At 43.2% G+C, this 18848-nt stretch overlaps 1 protein-coding gene across 3 annotated transcripts in view; it reads right to left on the reverse strand.

Annotated features, from left to right (window-relative positions):
• Window positions 1-18848, reverse strand: part of BBS4 (Bardet-Biedl syndrome 4) — a 102810-nt gene that overhangs the window by 29033 nt on the left and 54929 nt on the right. For all 3 annotated transcript variants that reach the window (XM_074965878.1, XM_074965879.1, XM_074965880.1), the window contains 4 exons: window positions 16854-16933; window positions 3928-3991; window positions 2803-2914; window positions 2025-2097 (listed from right to left, as the gene is read on the reverse strand). In XM_074965878.1, the coding sequence (XP_074821979.1) occupies window positions 2025-2097; window positions 2803-2914; window positions 3928-3991; window positions 16854-16933 (329 nt within the window). The remainder of the gene's footprint in view (window positions 1-2024; window positions 2098-2802; window positions 2915-3927; window positions 3992-16853; window positions 16934-18848) is intronic.

Here is an 18848-nt window from a genome sequence, read left to right on the forward strand (position 1 = left end):
CAGAGAGGCTGGGATCCTTTCAGCATCCTAACTATGCTAGTGGCACCATAGGAAACATTTACACCCATCCAGTTCATGGCTAAGAATTTGTTAACAGACAAGCTACATGCTGTCTTTTCCCATTCTGGGGGATGGGAGGAGCTATGCCAAGCAGCAGAGCACCCCCACAAGTTTCCCTTCTTCCTCTGCTAATAACGTACCTCACTTTACCAGTGTAGAAATTCTTTACGTGCACTAGGTAGATCTCTAGCAGGGAGAATGCAGTCTATGAAATATTTTACCCTCCTATCACAACAGAATGGCCCTCTCCTACATATAACCCCTCCAGTTGTGAAGAATGGTAAAGACACAAAGCACAACTCAAGGCTGGGTTAAGTTGGTAGGGTGCTTCCATACAAGGAAAGTGGAAGTATCAACTCTGACTCCAGCACTGAGCATGTTATGGAGATACCTGTCGATGCTTGCCAGACGGGGTAGTAAACCATAGGTTTAAAGCCATGCCCAGCACATGCCACAGATAGTTTGTTTACTTAGGGCAGGACTACACTGCAATCAGGAGGTATATTTGCAGTACTTGGAGAACATACTCAAACTAGTTTTAATTTAGCTAGATCAAAGCCAGCTCAAGGAGTGACAGCAGTGAAGCTGCAGCAGCATGGGCAGACGCATGAGCTAGCACCACCCGCCTAGGATGCAGCTGCTGTTCCTACTGCTGTGGCATCGCTGCTATTGCTACTCGAGCTAGCTAGGTCAAAGATAGCTGGGGTGGATCTACACATGCTGCAATCACATCTCCCAACTACAGTGCAGACCTACCCTTAGGAAAGAATGGGGCTGACAGGCAATCCATTTGATAAAAGCAGAGCTGGGTGACAATTTTTGGCCGAAACATTTTCCAGGTAAAAATGCAGATTCGAAGACCCCAAAATGTTTCCCAAATTACTGCTGGTTTTGCCAAATTGTTTTGGTGGGAAAAAAACAAACAAAATTTAAAAAAAAAATCAAAACGTTTTGATTTTTCAGTTAGAAACAACTTGCATGTAGTAATTTCCTTTATTTTTATTTTAAAACAAACTATCAAAAAGGTTTAATATTGGTCTAAGTCAAAATCTTTTGTTTACGTTGAAACATTGCAATTTTGTCAAAATGAAACATCTTGTTCAACCCCAAATTATTCATTTACTTTTTTAAAACACTCTTTGATTCATCAAAAATTTTTAAAAAACACTTTTGTTTTGGTTTGACCTGAAACTATTTTTAGATTTTTCAGAATTGCCAGTGACCTGAAACGTCCATCATTTGCACAGCTCCAGGTAAAAGTTGTACTCGCTGTTCAGCACAGAGTGGGTGGAAGAAGAGAGAGTGGTACCAAATACCCACATATATTGGGCCTAATTTATAGAAGTGCTGAGCACCTAAAGGCACAGATGAAGTCAATGGTGCTTGAGCCTCTGGGAATCAGGCCCAATACACTTTGTTTTAAGCATGCATATGATCAATGGCTTGCAGCATGAGAGCCCATGTGCAGAAACACAGCACTTCCCTTGGAGACTCTTTCTCAAGGAGCTGTGAACCACAACCTCTCTCTTTCCTTACCTCCCACCAGCTCACTTTACACTCATTGCTCTTTGCAGATCTCTTCTTTCAGCTCTTCTCCTAGTTGGGAGGGTTTTATTTATTATTAGTCCTGTAACAGTGGTCCTGAATTTTGCAAAGACAGACAACACTCAGTGCAGCCCATTGGTTATTTGGGGGTGGTTTTGCACTACTTTGGGTACCACTGGAACAAGTTACCCAATTACCCGTAGGATGTCAGTGGTACTGGAGGGTTTCTGGGCTGGACAGGTGCTTCCCATATCTATCCTTAAAGTAATCTAGCTCAATGTGTACTGAACATGGCTATGCAGGGTTTGACAGGAAGGCTTTTTTCCTGCAGAATACAAACATGCTGCATGGGTCTATGTTTGACTGTGCCCCAAGAAAGATTCTAGTGAACTACGTATGGCAAAAGGCTCTGTACTTACCCAATCCTTCTGGTTGAGTTTAGCGGCTTCATTGTATACTTCAATAGCTGCTTTGTGTTTCCCCAACAGAAACCTGTGAAAGAATTTCAATTTTTACTTTTCTCTGCCATTTAAGTATGAGGCCACACTGTGCAGCCACCAACCTACCAGCCAAGGAGAATATTATTATTTACATACCCCATAGGTCTGCACACTGCTTTGCAGTCTACCAATGACATATCTCTGTCCTAAGACATCTACAATCTAAGTAGGAAGAAGATCTCTTTGTAGTGAGTCAATGCTGATCTCTAGCAAGCCAGAGGATCACTGCTGAGAGAAGTGAGTGCTCCCTTCATGGGCATGAATGCACTGCTTCTGCAATGCTCCCTTTGACCAAGGGAGAAAGGCGCCTAACTATCTTTGCAAATCTGGGCCTAACTCCCAAAGAGACAGGTGCCCAACACACAATCACATGCACACAGGCAGGGCTTGGTGGTACAAACCTGCACAGCACATACCTGCATTAACAGCTCTTGATCTAATCATCAGTATTACTTGTCCCCAAGCATTAAAATACAATGAAAAAAAAGTCATGAAAGAACATCAATGTTTACAACTAGACAGATGCACTGTGCTAGAGATCCTAATTTAATAGGGAGTTCTCGTCTATGGAAACCAATCCAAGTGCTGATGGTGAGGAAACATACTTGGGATCTAAATGGTATTAACTTTGCATCTGGAACAAAGCTTGCCATGTCCTGTGTGACACTTCAGAGTGTAGGAATAAAATGACACTCACAATGATCGCGCCACCTGTTTGAGGTTGTCAGCACTCTGAGGATTTAGAATGGAACATGTCTGAAAAAGTTCTAGGGATTCTTGAATCTTCCCTTCTAAGCGAAATATCAAAGCTGCAAAGCAACACACACAAGGCAAATTAGTTCATTACTCTGTAGGGAAGACAAGCTGCATCACTGGCAGGCCTGGACTGTACAGGGAGGACAGATGGACTGTAACAGTTTCCATTCAGATGCTCCCTGTATTACAGCAACATAACCAGAAACCATATTTGAGTGGGCTGAGGTGCCAGCACTGACTGAGCTAGGGTGAACACAGGACTGTGTTTGCTTCGAGGCTGAAAACCACTTTAGAGGGGAGGGAGCCCTAAGTCTTCAGTAACAGAAAGTCTGAAATTCTCTTAGCCCCTGAAATGTTCCAGTGTACTGCAATTTGAACTGCAGCACTGATGCTCACCAATGACCTTCAGATCATCCCCCTGCCTACATTCTCCAACATGACACAGGGAACTTCAGCCTTCAGGGCCATTTTCCTTTACAAAATAAATCTCTTTCTTTTCATCTCGAGAACAGATTGTGGTACTCTAAAGAATCGAGGGTGATTTGAGATAATGCTTTTCATTTTCATAACATTCCAAGGCAATGAATTGGCACTGGTCATGTTCTGACTGTGTAAGCAAACACAGCAGCCACTATATACTGAACATTAATGCATCCTTAAAGGAAACCATAACCAAACAATTACCTTAAAGAACATGGCTCTAACAAAAAACACATTTCACATGACACAGTCAAATGCACAGGGCCAATTACAACCAGAGCCAAGCATCAGCAGTTCCAGGAAGATCTGAAGATATCGGGTTACCAAGAAAAACCCATGTACTCACAAGAAGAACCAATCCTCATCTGTTCATTAAAGTGATAACCATGGATTTGAAAATTAAACCAGGCAAGTAGAAACATTTCAGAAGTTATAGCATGTCTATGCACTCAAGCACATTTTCATAAGTCCTGCTAGAGTTCACATATGGTATTTATATTTGTAGATTGTTTTTTTAAAACAGGGAATTGCATTTCAAACCAGAAGTAACTCAGTAACTTATTTTCATAGTCTTCATCTGGCATACCTTGAACATAGACTGCATATTCACACATTCCCTGAGTCTCGTGGAGTTGTTCTTTGATAGCAATCTGAAACAATGAAGTGAAAATTATATAAAAAACAGAATTCCTGTCACAAGAGCATCTCTTGGACAGTTGAACATTATTCCCTTATATTAAAGAAACAGGCAATCCAATAATATAATAGTTTACAAAAAACCCTATAAAAATCTTTCAGATACCAGTATTTCAGTAGAGAAACTACATTTAAGGTGATATTTATTTCAGCCTGGCTAAATATCCACCCCTAATCTAGTTGGAAAGCATGTTTTCTATGTACTGTGATTAACTCAACTACACTACACCAGTGCTCATAACACAAAGGCACAATATCTTCAGTCTTTCATTTACCCTGAATTTAACAAACTGAATTTGAAAACAAACACCATACAATGCCTTACTGCACTGCACTTGCTGATTTCCTTCCACTTATCTGGCAAACGTGACACTAGGTAACTTCCGCATGCGATATAACAACAATAATGTTCATGCAATCAGAGTTTGTGCTCTGAGCTACCCTGTAAAATGACTTCTGAAAATAAATGTTTCCACTTCACCCGTCAGCTGTAGCAAATTCCTGGGGATAAACTCCAGTTCTATTAATGTTATAGACTTCCAGAATTTTAACAAAGTTGCTATTAAGAACCATAACTGAAATACTCAATACTTATAATTTGCAGAGCTCAGCTTTCCAAGAATGTTTACTTCCATCACACTGCACAGACTGGAACTGAGAAACTGTAGGCAGTGTGTATGGATGTGTGATTTTTTTAAAGGAATATTTTTGGAAGGTTGGACATATGACCAGGGAAGAGTATAAAAATATTGCTCGGGCATGTAGGAATGAAATCAGGAGGGCCAAATCGCACCTGGAGCTGCAGCTAGCAAGAGATGTCAAGAGTAACAAGAAGGGTTTCTTCAGGTATGTTGGCAACAAGAAGAAAGCCAAGGAAAGTGTGGGCCCCTTACTGAATGAGGGAGGCAACCTAGTGACAGAGGATGTGGAAAAAGCTAATGTGCTCAATGCTTTTTTTGCCTCTGTCTTCACTAACAAGGACAGCTCCCAGACTGCTGCGCTGGGCATCGCAACATGGGGAGTAGATGGCCAGCCCTCTGTGGACAAAGAGGTGGTTAGGGACTATTTAGAAAAGCTGGACGTGCACAAGTCCATGGGGCCGGACGAGTTGCATCCGAGAGTGCTAAAGGAATTGGCGGATGTGATTGCAGAGCCATTGGCCATTATCTTTGAAAACTCGTGGCGAACGGGGGAAGTCCCGGATGACTGGAAAAAGGCTAATGTAGTACCAATCTTTAAAAAAGGGAAGAAGGAGGATCCTGGGAACTACAGGCCAGTCAGCCTCACCTCAGTCCCCGGAAAAATCATGGAGCAGGTCCTCAAGGAATCAATCCTGAAGCACTTACACGAGAGTAAAGTGATCAGGAACAGTCAGCATGGATTCACCAAGGGAAGGTCATGCCTGACTAATCTAATCGCCTTCTATGATGAGATTACTGATTCTGTGGATGAAGGGAAAGCAGTGGATGTATTGTTTCTTGACTTTAGCAAAGCTTTTGACACGGTCTCCCACTGTATTCTTGTCAGCAAGTTAAAGAAGTATGGGCTGGATGAATGTACTATAAGGTGGGTAGAAAGTTGGCTAGATTGTCGGGCTCAACGGGTAGTGATCAATGGCTGCATGTCTAGTTGGCAGCCGGTGTCAAGTGAAGTGCCCCAGGGGTCGGTCCTGGGGCCGGTTTTGTTCAATATCTTCATAAATGATCTGGAGGATGGTGTGGATTGCACTCTTAGCAAATTTGCGGATGATACTAAACTGGGAGGAGTGGTAGATACGTTGGAGGGCAGAGATAGGATACAGAGGGACCTAGACAAATTGGAGGATTGGGCCAAAAGAAACCTGATGAGGTTCAATAAGGATAAGTGCAGGGTCCTGCACTTAGGACGGAAGAACCCAATGCACAGCTACAGACTAGGGACCGAATGGCTAGGCAGCAGTTCTGCGGAAAAGGACCTAGGGGTTACAGTGGACGAGAAGCTGGATATGAGTCAGCAGTGTGCCCTTGTTGCCAAGAAGGCCAATGGCATTTTGGGATGTATAAGTAGGAGCATAGCGAGCAGATCGAGGGACGTGATCGTTCCCCTCTATTCGACATTGGTGAGGCCTCATCTGGAGTACTGTGTCCAGTTTTGGGCCCCACACTACAAGAAGGATGTGGATAAATTGGAGAGAGTCCAGCGAAGGGCAACAAAAATGATTAGGGGTCTGGAACACATGACTTATGAGGAGAGGCTGAGGGAACTGGGATTGTTTAGTCTGCAGAAGAGAAGAATGAGGGGGGATTTGATAGCTGCTTTCAACTACTTGAGAGGTGGTTCCAAAGAGGATGGTTCTAGACTATTCTCAGTGGTAGAAGAGGACAGGACAAGGAGTAATGGTCTCAAGTTGCAGTGGGGGAGGTTTAGGTTGGATATTAGGAAAAACTTTTTCACTAGGAGGGTGGTGAAACACTGGAATGCGTTACCTAGGGAGGTGGTAGAATCTCCTTCCTTAGAAGTTTTTAAGGTCAGGCTTGACTAAGCCCTGGCTGGGATGATTTAATTGGGGATTGGTCCTGCTTTGAGCAGGGGGTTGGACTAGATGACCTCCTGAGGTCCCTTCCAACCCTGATATTCTATGATTCTATGATTCTAGGTGTGGATGGAAGATGCATATGCTAAGATCCAAGGGGAAAGAAAACCAGGGGTGAGAGAGCAGGACAATACAAGAGAAAAGAAACCCCAGGCTGCCCTTCCCCTCGGATTTGTATCTGCTGATCTTTTAACTAACAGACTCCTCCCACAAATCTGCAATGTTGCATTTACAGATTAGATAAGTATTAGATGTTCATAAACAGATCTCTCAGCAATTTCTAGATACCCCATTGTAACACTAGAACTTAACATAACTGTAGTCAGCCATTTTGTGTGTCCAGTCACTGCTAGCTGAAAACCAAACACCACATAGCTAGGAATAATTTTTAGGACTCTAAGAGACAAGGCCAAATAGTTGCATGTTTGTAGTTTTGCTAATTAAAATGGGAGGAAGGGAAAATGTTAACCAACCATAAAAGTAAAAAAAAGTAAATGAATAGCGATCTTGTATTTGGGTGCCTCTAATATATAAGTTTATTATGACTAGAAATATTAGGATTTTTTATTAATAAAAACAATAAGCAATTTGCTAAAACTAGAAAAACTGGTAACGCACTAGGGGTTACTATAAGTTATTTGTTTTGTAAATGTTAGCTATAAAAAAAGTAAAAGTAAACATCTCGGAGTAGCCCGAGGGAGCGTCTCTTTGGGCAAGGAGCTGACACCTAAACTCCCCAGCAGCTGGACGGAAGGAGGGCCCCCAAAAGTCTGGCTGTTGATTACTCAAGCCATCTCAAACTTTGGGTAACTATGAAGTTTTGTAATGCTCTAAAACCTACTGCTACAGCATGCGTGTATGTATGTGCTTGAAAGCTAATAAAAAAGTAGTTTTGGGTAAAAGAACTCATTTGTACCAATCCTTTATCAGACAGAGGAGCTGTGTCTCCATGGATTTATTCCTGAAGAGAAACAGTTAAGTTACCACTGCTTTGGGTTCAGAAAGCCCTGGGTAACACCCTCTTTGATTATGGAAAGCACATTTTTCCATCCACACAGTATCAGTCTCAGATCAAGAGAGAGCAACAGATAGGTCTCTTTTAGAGACATTTGATTAATTCTTTAAGCCCTGAAAAATCACATAGCAAAACTGCTTGTGCTAAAGACAATGAACTATAATCCCAGTTTTTCCTCCCCAATTTTCCTTAACTTGCTGACAGAATTTAGGAATCTTGGTAGAAGATCAAACAATAGGGTGAATTTAATGAATTAAAAACGTGTGATTATTTTAATTATTCCTTCCTTGTGTGTAACAGAAAATGGAGGGGATTTTAAAAATGGATGAAGGGGGAAGTAACTGGATTTGAAGCTGCAAAATAATCTATGAAGATGCACACATGAAGAGCTGGATTTCAAAGTGAAGTCTGACAATCTCTGTTTATTCTCGGGTAAGTGTGTATCTGCATCACAAAACTACTGCACATAGTCTGGCACCAATGCCTGTGCTACTGACTGTATAGGAACAGCAGAGGGTGACGCAGCCTAGGGCTGTGTACAGAAGTTTGTCTTGCATCTGGCCAGCTTCAAAGGCATCAGGATTTAACAGCCAGTACCATCAGTCTCTTATTTCAACAAGCAGTAAAATTCGCCAAAAAACTCAGAAACACCAAAACAAAATTGGAGGGAATGGAAGTGTAAAAGTACTAATTAAGTTAACCCTTTCATTTCTGGAAGGTGTGGGTGGCAGAACAAGTCATTCTGCATTGATGATTAGCATCATTGGTAAATACGGGGATTTAAAAAACTCTTTAATAGACAGAAGTCAGGGGGGAAAGTCAGGCAGAATTCAGGTCAAAGTTATGAAAATCAAGAACTAATGCACAGGAGGATGCCTCTCTCTGAGAGCTGATTAAAGGAATGACTTGCCATCAGAGTTTACTCTAGTGTTACAGATCAGAGTCACTTCTTAGCTAACCCTTGATAGGGCAACTGTTCATTCAATAAACATTGGAGCAATAATGGATTTTTAAGGAATAACCCAAACTATATTTAAACCTCGTGCTCTGCAGTGGACTAGATCACAAGGGCCCATGACAATGGGAGGGGCTGATCCACTTATTTCCTCATTCTTTAAGATGCTAGACCTTCATATACTTCCTTCTGGAGTCTGCTTTGTGAGTGTGTACTCACAAGTGTGTGCACATGAGCACATACATGAGCAAGACAGAAAGGGGTATCCTTTTCTATGCTGTGGCCCTGACCAACCCTTCTGACTTTGTTCTCAATGTTTCATTTTGGGAGCCACCAGGAAGGACTTTACAGACTATTGGAGCTTCACAGACCAGCGTGAGAGCTACTGCTTCACAGCTGATCTACAAAGGAAAATAAAGTTAGGTTCCTCTTTAAATGCAACCAGATTAATAGAGAGGGGAAGTGATTTTTATTCAGACTGTCAGCACTGATTTTGTTTATACCCATTTATCTCCAAGATTTGAGAGAAAAGCTTTCTGTGTTAAGGATTCAAAGCGCACCTTCAATTAGTAGCTGAGTGAGCGCCCAGTCAACCGAGAAGTTCTCCAACAAAGATAAGGGAAGCCAAGACCTGACATCCCTGACATTTCTAAAGAGGTGGAGAAGGGGGGAAAACAAGCAGGAGTAGCAAAAACGAATCCAACTGCCAATTCCCCTCCTCCTAGCCTTTTGCAGGTCCCCTTTAATGAACTGTGTTAGTCTTGTCTAGAGAACATACTGTTTAAATGACTTAGATAATTTTTTTTCACTTCAAGGTCCAAGAGACACAGACAAGGTTTTCATCTCGAGGCCAAAAGACCAAAAACATCAAGACACTTGATCACAGCCTTTGATAGGCCAAGAGACTATTTACACTTGATCTTTACTATACTCTTTGTCTGCTCTGCATTACAGTTCTGCACCACTGAACAGTTCCAACCTATTCACCAAACTGAAGACATATCAAAAAGTGCAACATATGTGTAAAATGAATGACCTGCAATCAAGCAAAGTCAAGACCTTTTCTCTCACTCTCTTATGGGAGATGTTTGCTCAATGCAATGTCTTTCTGTTGCCTCTGCAGTACCTTTGAGAGACTCTGCACTATGCAATAGAGTTATAATCATCTGGGAAAACCTATTTGTCACTAGAGAAAAAGGGAAGCCTGTATTCATTTTGATATTTGAGTTTTAAAAGGCAGTAAGGAGAATCAACTGGGAAAAAACACAGTTAAAAGTAACTGTTGTTCTTCAAGATGTGTTGCATGTCAGTTACACTACAGGTGTGTATATGCCTTGTGCACCGCTGCCAGAGAGTTTTCCTTAGTGGTACATGTGGTACCTGCTCACTATCTAGCTCTTTGTGCTATGAGCAAGGGTATAAAGGGCGGAGTTGCTCCACCTTCAGTTTCTTCACACTAGAACCTGTTAGTAGGCTCTGATGCATCAGGGAAGGAGAGTGGGTCATGTAATGGACATATGCAACACATTTTGAAGAACAGGTAAGTAACTGTTTTTTAGTTATTTGAGTGCTTGCATATGTCCATTACACTGTAGGTGACTACCATGCTGTTACCTCAGGAGGTAGAGCTCAGAGCCTCATTGGAAGAGAGACTGTAGGACCACCTTGCTACATTTACATCTTACCTTGAAGCGGCAGGGAACGCATAATGTCTGATGAAAGCATGAACTGAGGACCACGTTGTTGCTGTACTGATGTCCACGATTGGGACATGTGCCAGAAACGCCATTGAGGTTGCATGTGCTCTGGTTGAGTGCGCTGTGAGTCCACCAGGAAGCATTACTCCTTTAGCAGCATAAGTCACCACGATGCAGCTGGTGATCCATTTAGAAAGTCTCTAAGTTGTGACTGGATGACGCCTCATATGTTCTGTGTATGGCACAAAGAGCTGGGAAGAGGCCCAAGAGGGCTTTTCCTATGCAGGTAAAAAACCAACAAGCGACAAACATCGAGAGTGGTGAGCCTTCTCTCACCCTATGCACATGCAGCTTTGGAAAGAAAACTGGCAGATATATAAATCGGTTCATGTGGAATTCATAGATCACCTTGGAGAGGAACTGAGGGTGTGATCTAAGTTGGACCTTGTAGAAAACAGCATACAGTAAATCAGTGACCAATTCATTCAGTTCACCTACCCTCTTGACAGAAGTGATGGCCACTAAAAATGACACCTTTTTTGATAGGTGTAAAAAAAAAGCATAACACCAAAGACTTGATGAGAGGTTCCATAAGTGCAGACGACACCAAATTCAAATCCCAGGAAGATGTTGGTTCTCAGACCGGTGGGAATAATCTTTCCAGACCATTCAAGAATCTGGTAGTGATGAGGTGAGCGAAGACAGTCTTGCCATTTATTAGAGGATGGAAAGCTGAAATGGCCACCAAATGTACCCTAACAGAGCTGAATGCTAGATTGAACTCTAAGTTTCAAAAGACAATCTAGGATTGTCTGAATGCTGGCCTGAGTTGGACACACATTCTGGGAGGCTCCCCACATGGAGAAATGTTTTCACTTAGGTAGGCAGCTCTGGGGGAAGGTTTTCTGCTATTAAGAAGAACATTCTGGACAGCCACTGACCAATGCACTTCCTCTGCACTCAACCACTGATGAACCATGCTGTGAGGTGCAGTACCAGAGGATTCAGGTGCAGCATGGATGCATGTTCTGCATTAGGAAGTCTTTGGTCACTGGCAGTGGTAAGGGTTCCTGAGAGGACAGTTTGTGGAGGTCTGAATACCGCGTCTGTCTTGGACAAGCTGGAGAAATAAGGATCATTCTCCTGTGATCTTGCTTGAGTTTGATGAAGACCCTGGGAATCGGAGCACTAGTGAGAACACATAGAGGAGGTCCTCTTCCTCCAGAAACAGGAAAGGTTTCAATACTGACCGACGGCTGTGACTTGCCTTAGAAGAGAAATGGGGACACCTCCTGTTTGACGGAGTCATAAATAGTCCCATGGACAGAAGGCCCCCTGTGTGAAACACCCAAAATTAGAATGTTTGTGTTGAGAGACGTTTGTGATCCAAGTTGAAGGATCTGCACAGACAATGCACCAGGTCATTTTGAACTCCTAGTAGGTGAGATGCCTTGAGAGTGACCGAGTTCCAAATAAACAGGTTCCATAACTTGACTGCCTCCTGGCAAAGGCTGTTGGACCTGGCACAACCTTGCTTGTTCCCATAAAAACACTACTGTGGTGTTGTCGGTGAGAACCTGGACAGTCTTGCCTTGGATGTGAGACTGGAACTACTAACATGGATAAAATATCACTTGCAACTCTAAAACATTTATGTGGAGCCTGGCTTAGTGAGCAGTCCACAACCCCTGGGCCTGGACGGGGCTTGGATGTTGTCATGGCTGATTCCCCACTCTGGCACTTTGAGTGAAGAAGGTGGGGGCCCACAAGGACTCTAACAATTTATACTGGCCACTCCAGGCTGGTATTAAACTCCCAAGGTTACAGCTTCTCTCTGACCTTGGATGGGTAAATGCTGCCACTACCCAAGTGCAAACCCCCCTTACCCCGCCCCCGGCCTTTTTGAGAACCCAGGAAGGAGCACTTGGGAATTCCTTCCTGTGGGGTACCCTCAAGCCCTTTCACCCTCCCTTTGAGGAAGAGCGGAGAAAGAAAAAGGAAATCAGCTGTTGCCACCAGCTAATTAAACAACATATGCACAAACCTCTTAGGACAACAAAAATCCAATTCTGTTCTAAAAAAAGGTAAATTTTATTAAAAACAAAAAGAAAAAAATACATCTGGAACTTAGGCTCTTGCTAGATTTAAAAAAAGCAAATATAATAATTAAACATCACAAATGGTTTTCTTGAGATCCAGCTTAAAGGTTACAAGCAAAACAAAAGCACCTGGGGTTAGCACAGAGGAGTCCACAAGCCATATAGAAATAAAAGAGATAAACCTAATCGCGTCTTCCTAGACATTTCTTGGTCTACTTATATAACTGTGGTTTCAAATGAGGAGTTTCTAGGTATGACCTGATGGTTTTCCATACCTGGCTTAAAGTGTCTTACTGCATTGCTGCTCTGTGTCTCCTCTCTGGGAGAACAACCACAGACAGACAAAGGGAAAGTTTTTCCCAATTTAAAAAATTCTACCACTCCCATTGACTCTTTTGGTCAGGTGCCCACTCCCTTCCTTTTACCTATGGGCTTTTTTAACTTTTTACAGGTAAAGCATGTAGAGAACAGCTATTAACAGGGATTTTGTAGCTAACTGGCTGGTTGGGTGTCCATAAAAGGGAGCTATCTCCCCCACTTCATTTATCACAGATGTGCTCCCCATCCCATGGCTAAGGCGTCTGTTAACATAGTCATGGATGGGAGAGGGGGAGAGTAGGGAACTCCTTTGCACTCATTGGATTGGCTCATCCACCAGTTCAGAGAAGACAACACGGTGTCTGAAACACAAACCAGCTCGTCTCAGTGGTGAATCTGAGGATGGTAGACCAAGCTGAGCCATGCCTGCAGCAGTCTGAAGTCTGGTGTGTGGGGTGACGTATATACATGCCGCCTCATGACCTAGAATCCTGAGGCAATCCCTTACAGTGGTCTGGGGATGCTCCTTGAGGAAAACACATAGGTCCTCCAGAGTTTGAAACCTGGAGAGAGGCAGAAATGCCCTGGCAGATGTTGAAATAGGTATACTGTAAGTTAAGGGTAGTATACCAGTCTCCTGGACCTAGAGAAAAGATAATCGTGGCCAGGGAAAACATCCAGAATGTCTTCTTGACATACCTGTTCAGGTTCCAAAGATTTAGGATTGATATTAGACCTCCTCTGGCTTTGAGAATGAGAAAGTGTTGGGAACAAAAACCCCTGACCACTGAAGAGGGGGCATGTCTTCTATAGCTCCCAAAGAATGTAGAATCTGCACTTCTTGCCTTAGCACAGACTTGTCAGAGGGATCCCTGAAGAGAGACTGGGAAAAGGGGTGGGAATAGCAAGGAAATGCAAGGTGTATCCTGATTCCCCCGTGCTTATCACCCATTTGTCCAAGTTGATAGACTGCACCAGGCATGTAGGAAATTAGATAACCTGACCTGGAAATGCAGGGAAGGGCCAGAGAGATCTAGGTTGGGTGACATGCTGTCCTCAACATAAAAGAGTCAAATCTACTGGTTCAAGCCCTTGGGATGCCTCGAACCTGAAGGAAGTGGAAGGCATCTATGTCCTCTGCAATCTTTGCTTTCTTTTAGATTGGTCAGCCTGACGGAAGAGGTAGCATTGCTGTCTAGACTGGTATGGAGAATAATATTTTGTCCTCGTCATTGCCAGTAGATTTTCAAGGATTTCAGAACTATTCTCGAGTCCTTCAGGGTATGCAAAGCCTGATCTGTTTTGGATGAGAACAAGGAATACCCTTTGAAGGGGAAGTCCTCAGTTGTCTATTGCAATCCTTCAGAGATGCAATCAGGAAGACTGGTGCATTCTTAAAGTTGTCACCATGACCTCGGCTGCAGTCTACCACATCCAGGAAAGCCTGCAGAGATGAATGAGTGATGAAGCAATCCTCAGCCATGACTAATTCAAACTGCTCCCTTGAATCTTCAGGCAGCTTGGTGACAAAGTGGGATATAGCTTCCCAGTTGGACAAGCCATAGCACAACCAAAAGGCATGATAGTTGGCAATCTAGAGTTGTAGACTGGCAGAAAAAATTATTCTATGACAAAAGAGCTCAAGCTTTTTTAGTCTTTTTTGTCCTGGAGGTAGCCTTAGCCTGGACCTAACGACTTCTCTGATTCACTGTGGCCATTGTTAGGATGTAGCTAGAACTACTCAAATCCCGGGGATGGAGCCTGGTATTTCCGATCCATTCATTTGGCCACCAGAGAAATGGAGAAAGAGGTCTGGCATATCGTTTCAGCTGGCTGCATGATGGCATTGTTCACAGGCAGGGCTACCTTCCCTGCCGCAGAAAGATGGAGAATGTCAATGAGTGTGTGTGTATTCTCCTCTACAGGTTCCAGAGAGGTTCCCATTCTCCTGAGTAACTCCTGGTATACTTTAGTCATCCAGTACTGGGGATGATGCCTCCTGTGCCAGGACCTCATCATGTGATGAGGAAGAGGCGTGAGGTGTTTGCCCCCAAGGCAACTATTAAGGCCAACCCCGGTACAATATCAGGCCCCAGGCTTGTCTGGCCCAAGTGTCCCAATTCTTGGACAATCTCTTCTCAAAGCCACAATAATGATAGCAATGAGGAGAGTAAGCTTTAGACTCTGGGTACCAGGGCACCTGAGAGTTGACTTCAGAGTCTGATGACGACTTGGATAACCAGGGTGGCGTGGTGCCTGAAGGAGTCATTGGCAATCTTAATCAGGACCTATGTCAGGAGCATGGTACCAGTGGCAGCATGGATGGCTTCCTGGCTGCTGTTAATATGTGGTGTAAGGAATCCAGAGCCGGTCCCACACTAGTGGGCAGTATCGAGCCTAAGGCAGACAGTGCCATGGATGAATGACGTGGTGCCAATGATCTATTCTAGAAGGCTACATTGGTACTGCACAAGGTCTTCGCTTTGAAGCAAAGGCAATGGCAGCACTGACAGGCATGTAAGTCTCTAGCCATGATGTAAGCCTCCTTCATAGTTGATACCAACATGAGCTGCTGATCTGCAGTGATCAGGGAAGACTGTTCTGTAACCATCGAAGTAGCCGTCTTGATGGTCCCTGAGAGGGCACCGCAGCTGACGACCTAGGTCTCTGAGTGACCCGGTACCGGGGAGTAGCAAGCCACAGGGCATCCTCTACCTTTGGTACCTGACTGACACCTTGGAAGAATCCTGCACCCTAGATGTCGAGAAGCCGGATTCAGACTTCTGCTTGGGCTTTTGAGACTCTCTAGGCCATGAAAAGGACAGACCCAGAGATGGGGATCTTCTGAGACCTCTTTCAGCTGATATGACCAGGAGAGCACTTCAAAGAGCTTCCTTTAGATGATCAAGGTGGCTTTAGTGTCTTAGTTCTAGTCTTTAAGCCATGAAAGATAAAGCACCCATCTCCAATGTGGCCCTCACCCAAATACTTGAGGCAGTAGGAGTGAGGGTCATTAACAGGCATAAACTTCTTGAATTCTAGGCAAGGTTTGAATCCCAGGGACCCGCCAGCTGGAAAAATCCCAAAAGTAGGGCTAAATCAAATGAAATAAACTTAAAATTATAAAGGAATAAAAGAAAAGAAAAGAAAAGAAAAGAAAAGAAAAGAAAAGAAAAGAAAAGAAATCCAAAGACTTTTGAGAAACACTAGTTAGATCTCAGAGTGGTAGCCGTGTTAGTCTGTATCAGCAAAAACAACGAGGAGTCCTTGTGGCACCTTAGAGACTAACAAATTTATTTGGGCATAAGCTTTTGTGCGCTAACACCCACTTCATCAGATGCATGGAGTGAAAAATACAGTAAGCAGAATATACATTATAGCAGATGAAAAGATGTGAGTTGCCTTACCAAGTGGGGGGTCAATGCTCATGTGCCAATTCAATTAAGGTGAAAGTGGCCTATTCTCAACAGTTGACAAGAAGGGGTGAATACCAAGTGTATTTTTCACTCCATGCATCTGATGAAGTGGCTTTTAGCCCACGAAAGATTATGCCCAAATAAATTTGTTAGTCTCTAAGGTGCCTCATTGTTTTTACTAGTTAGATCGAGTAGTAGTTCACAAAGAGCACCAATGATCTGACCACCAACAGTAAAGAGGCGTGTGGCCAGGGATGGGGCCGTCCCTATGGTTACTGCTAGGGTAAACTCTCTGGCACTGGTGCACAAGGTGTGCCCATACCTACTGTGAATGCACATACGCAAGCACTTGAAGAAGAACTTAAAAGTGTACAGATTTGTAAACAAGGCTAAATATAGACAAAGTAGTTTTCACATTTGCTTTACCTATATTTTCTCTCTGTCAATTCAGGAAAGAATGTAGTTAGGACCCATACTACTCTCTACCTAAGAAGACTAATTCGGCAAATACCATTTTTTCCCCTTACGTTTTATACCTAGAAATGCTAACCAGATGTCTAGATCCTTAAGTACTATAAATTGTCATAGCTCCATTGAGGTCGATAAGAGCGACACATATTAACACCAGCTGAGACTCTAGCCGAACACGTTTACCACAACTCAGACTTCCTATAGAAAATACAGATCTGGCTAAGGAACTAAACAATGAAACCAGTAAACCATTCCCCACTGACCAGCTCTTACCTTACATGCATCATAATCTTTGCAGATATAGTGCAGGTGTATCAGCCAGTTCCTTCTCTCCAAGATTGGCAGCTCTGGCACTATGTGGAAAACATTAGCAGAACACACATAACATTGAGATATGATCCGGCAGAGAACACTCATGCATGTAGGGTAACCAGATGCCCCAATATTATCAGGACAATCCCGATTTTAGTGACTGTGCCTTATATACGCAACTATCTCCCACCCCCCCAAAAAAGCGTCCCGATATTTCACACTTGTTATTTGGTCACCCTACACACATCAGGCCAGAAAAATGTCTCTTTGGTAGGGAAAGTCTCCACATGCAGGACAACCTAAACTAGAACTGCACCAGGGAGCGCTATTAGTCTCTTGACTCAAAACCTGGAGTCTGCCCTTCAGTGTTAGAAAGCAAAAGGAGTTCCAAACTGATGGATAGAAAATACTGTTCAATAAATAGTCTAAATAAGCCTCTTTCACTGAAAATCCGAACAATAGCACTTCATAAGACGTGAGACATCTGCTCCTTCCAGCACAACTTGCTGGAGCAAACAATGCTAACACCCTGCCTTTGCATACATTGTAGTCTAATGCAGCAGTTCTCCAACTTTAGCAATCCGAGGACCCCCATTTTGATTCAAAAAATTTTTGCGGACCCTGAAAATCCCCGCTCAGCCCCAGACCCTGCCCCTACTGCAACACTTCCCCCAGCTGTTCCCCGGCGAGCAGTAGGTGATGGGAGGGAGGGGGAGGAGATGAGGAAGGGAAGGAGAGGAGCTGATCAGCAGGGCCCGCAGACCCCTGGAATACCCTCGTAGACCCCAGTTTGAGAAATGCTGGTCTAATGCCAACAATGGTTTCTTGGGTTTTGGGCTTCCACAGATGCAGAAAGAGCTTTGGGAATGGACATGCTAGGGAAGCTGATAATAATTTAAAGAAGCCAAATTTACTTCTTTGAAACTGTGCAAGATTACAAAATGTCACACCTTTGTGGGATATGGTGAAGCCACTGATGAAAAATCTCTTTGATGTAGTGAAGAAGAAAGAGAAATATGCTCCATTACATCAATTCTAAGGAGCCTGCAGCAGTGATGGCAAGTCACAAATGGGTATTGCTTGGCTGGTAATGCTCATGTTGGGTTTAAAATTTTAACCCATTCCTGCGCATTTCTTTAAGACTTGAAATATATTATTTGTTTGTCATTTCTGCAGTTCAGATGCTGGTAGCCCAGAAGTAACCATAGCAACTGGCAAAAAAGGTAAATGCTTGCAAGTCAGTATAATGACAGAAGAGTAGAAGCAAAGCAAGACAAAGATTGTTGCAGCAGCAGGAAGGATGATAGAGCACTAGGACACCTTCCTCCCTGTCCCCACCCCGTGGAATGCAGACCCATCTATACAACTGTCAAACTGAGGTGTGCTCTTGGCTTTCATAATGACAGCACAGACAGATAGGAATACCACTTTAAATTTTCCATAGCAACTGCCACCAGCTTTCAGCACAGGTCAAGATCAGCTAGGAGAAAGAGGAAATCCAGCAGATTTCAGAAATCCAGAGTGAGTCAAGGCAGGAGATCCAAGTATTATCATCTTTTAGAAACTTTTAACTTAACTAATGTAATTTACTAATTTACTTTTAACTTCATGATTTGCAGCGAATAGGAAACATGCATTCTGTACTACCACTGTGGCGGTCTCTCACAGCTCATTGCTTCAACATGTGAGAAGCAGAGAGTACTTAAAGAATGCAGGTTAAAAACAAGCAAAAACAGCACCATCACCCACCTCCCCCAACCCCCCAACTTTACCTGACAAGTTTCTCCAGCTGTGTTACAAACACCACTTTGAATAATTGAAATGGAAAGAATTTTTAAAAGCCAATTTGTTTTTCACACTGCATTCCCAGACAAATCTATGTTAAGATGGCAGTACAGTTAAGAACAGCACACATCAGTAATTTATGATAACACACACTACAGGGATGATTTAATT

The sequence above is a fragment of the Natator depressus genome, chromosome 10 (assembly GCF_965152275.1).
Source record: "Natator depressus isolate rNatDep1 chromosome 10, rNatDep2.hap1, whole genome shotgun sequence".
Lineage (NCBI taxonomy): Eukaryota > Metazoa > Chordata > Testudines > Cheloniidae > Natator > Natator depressus.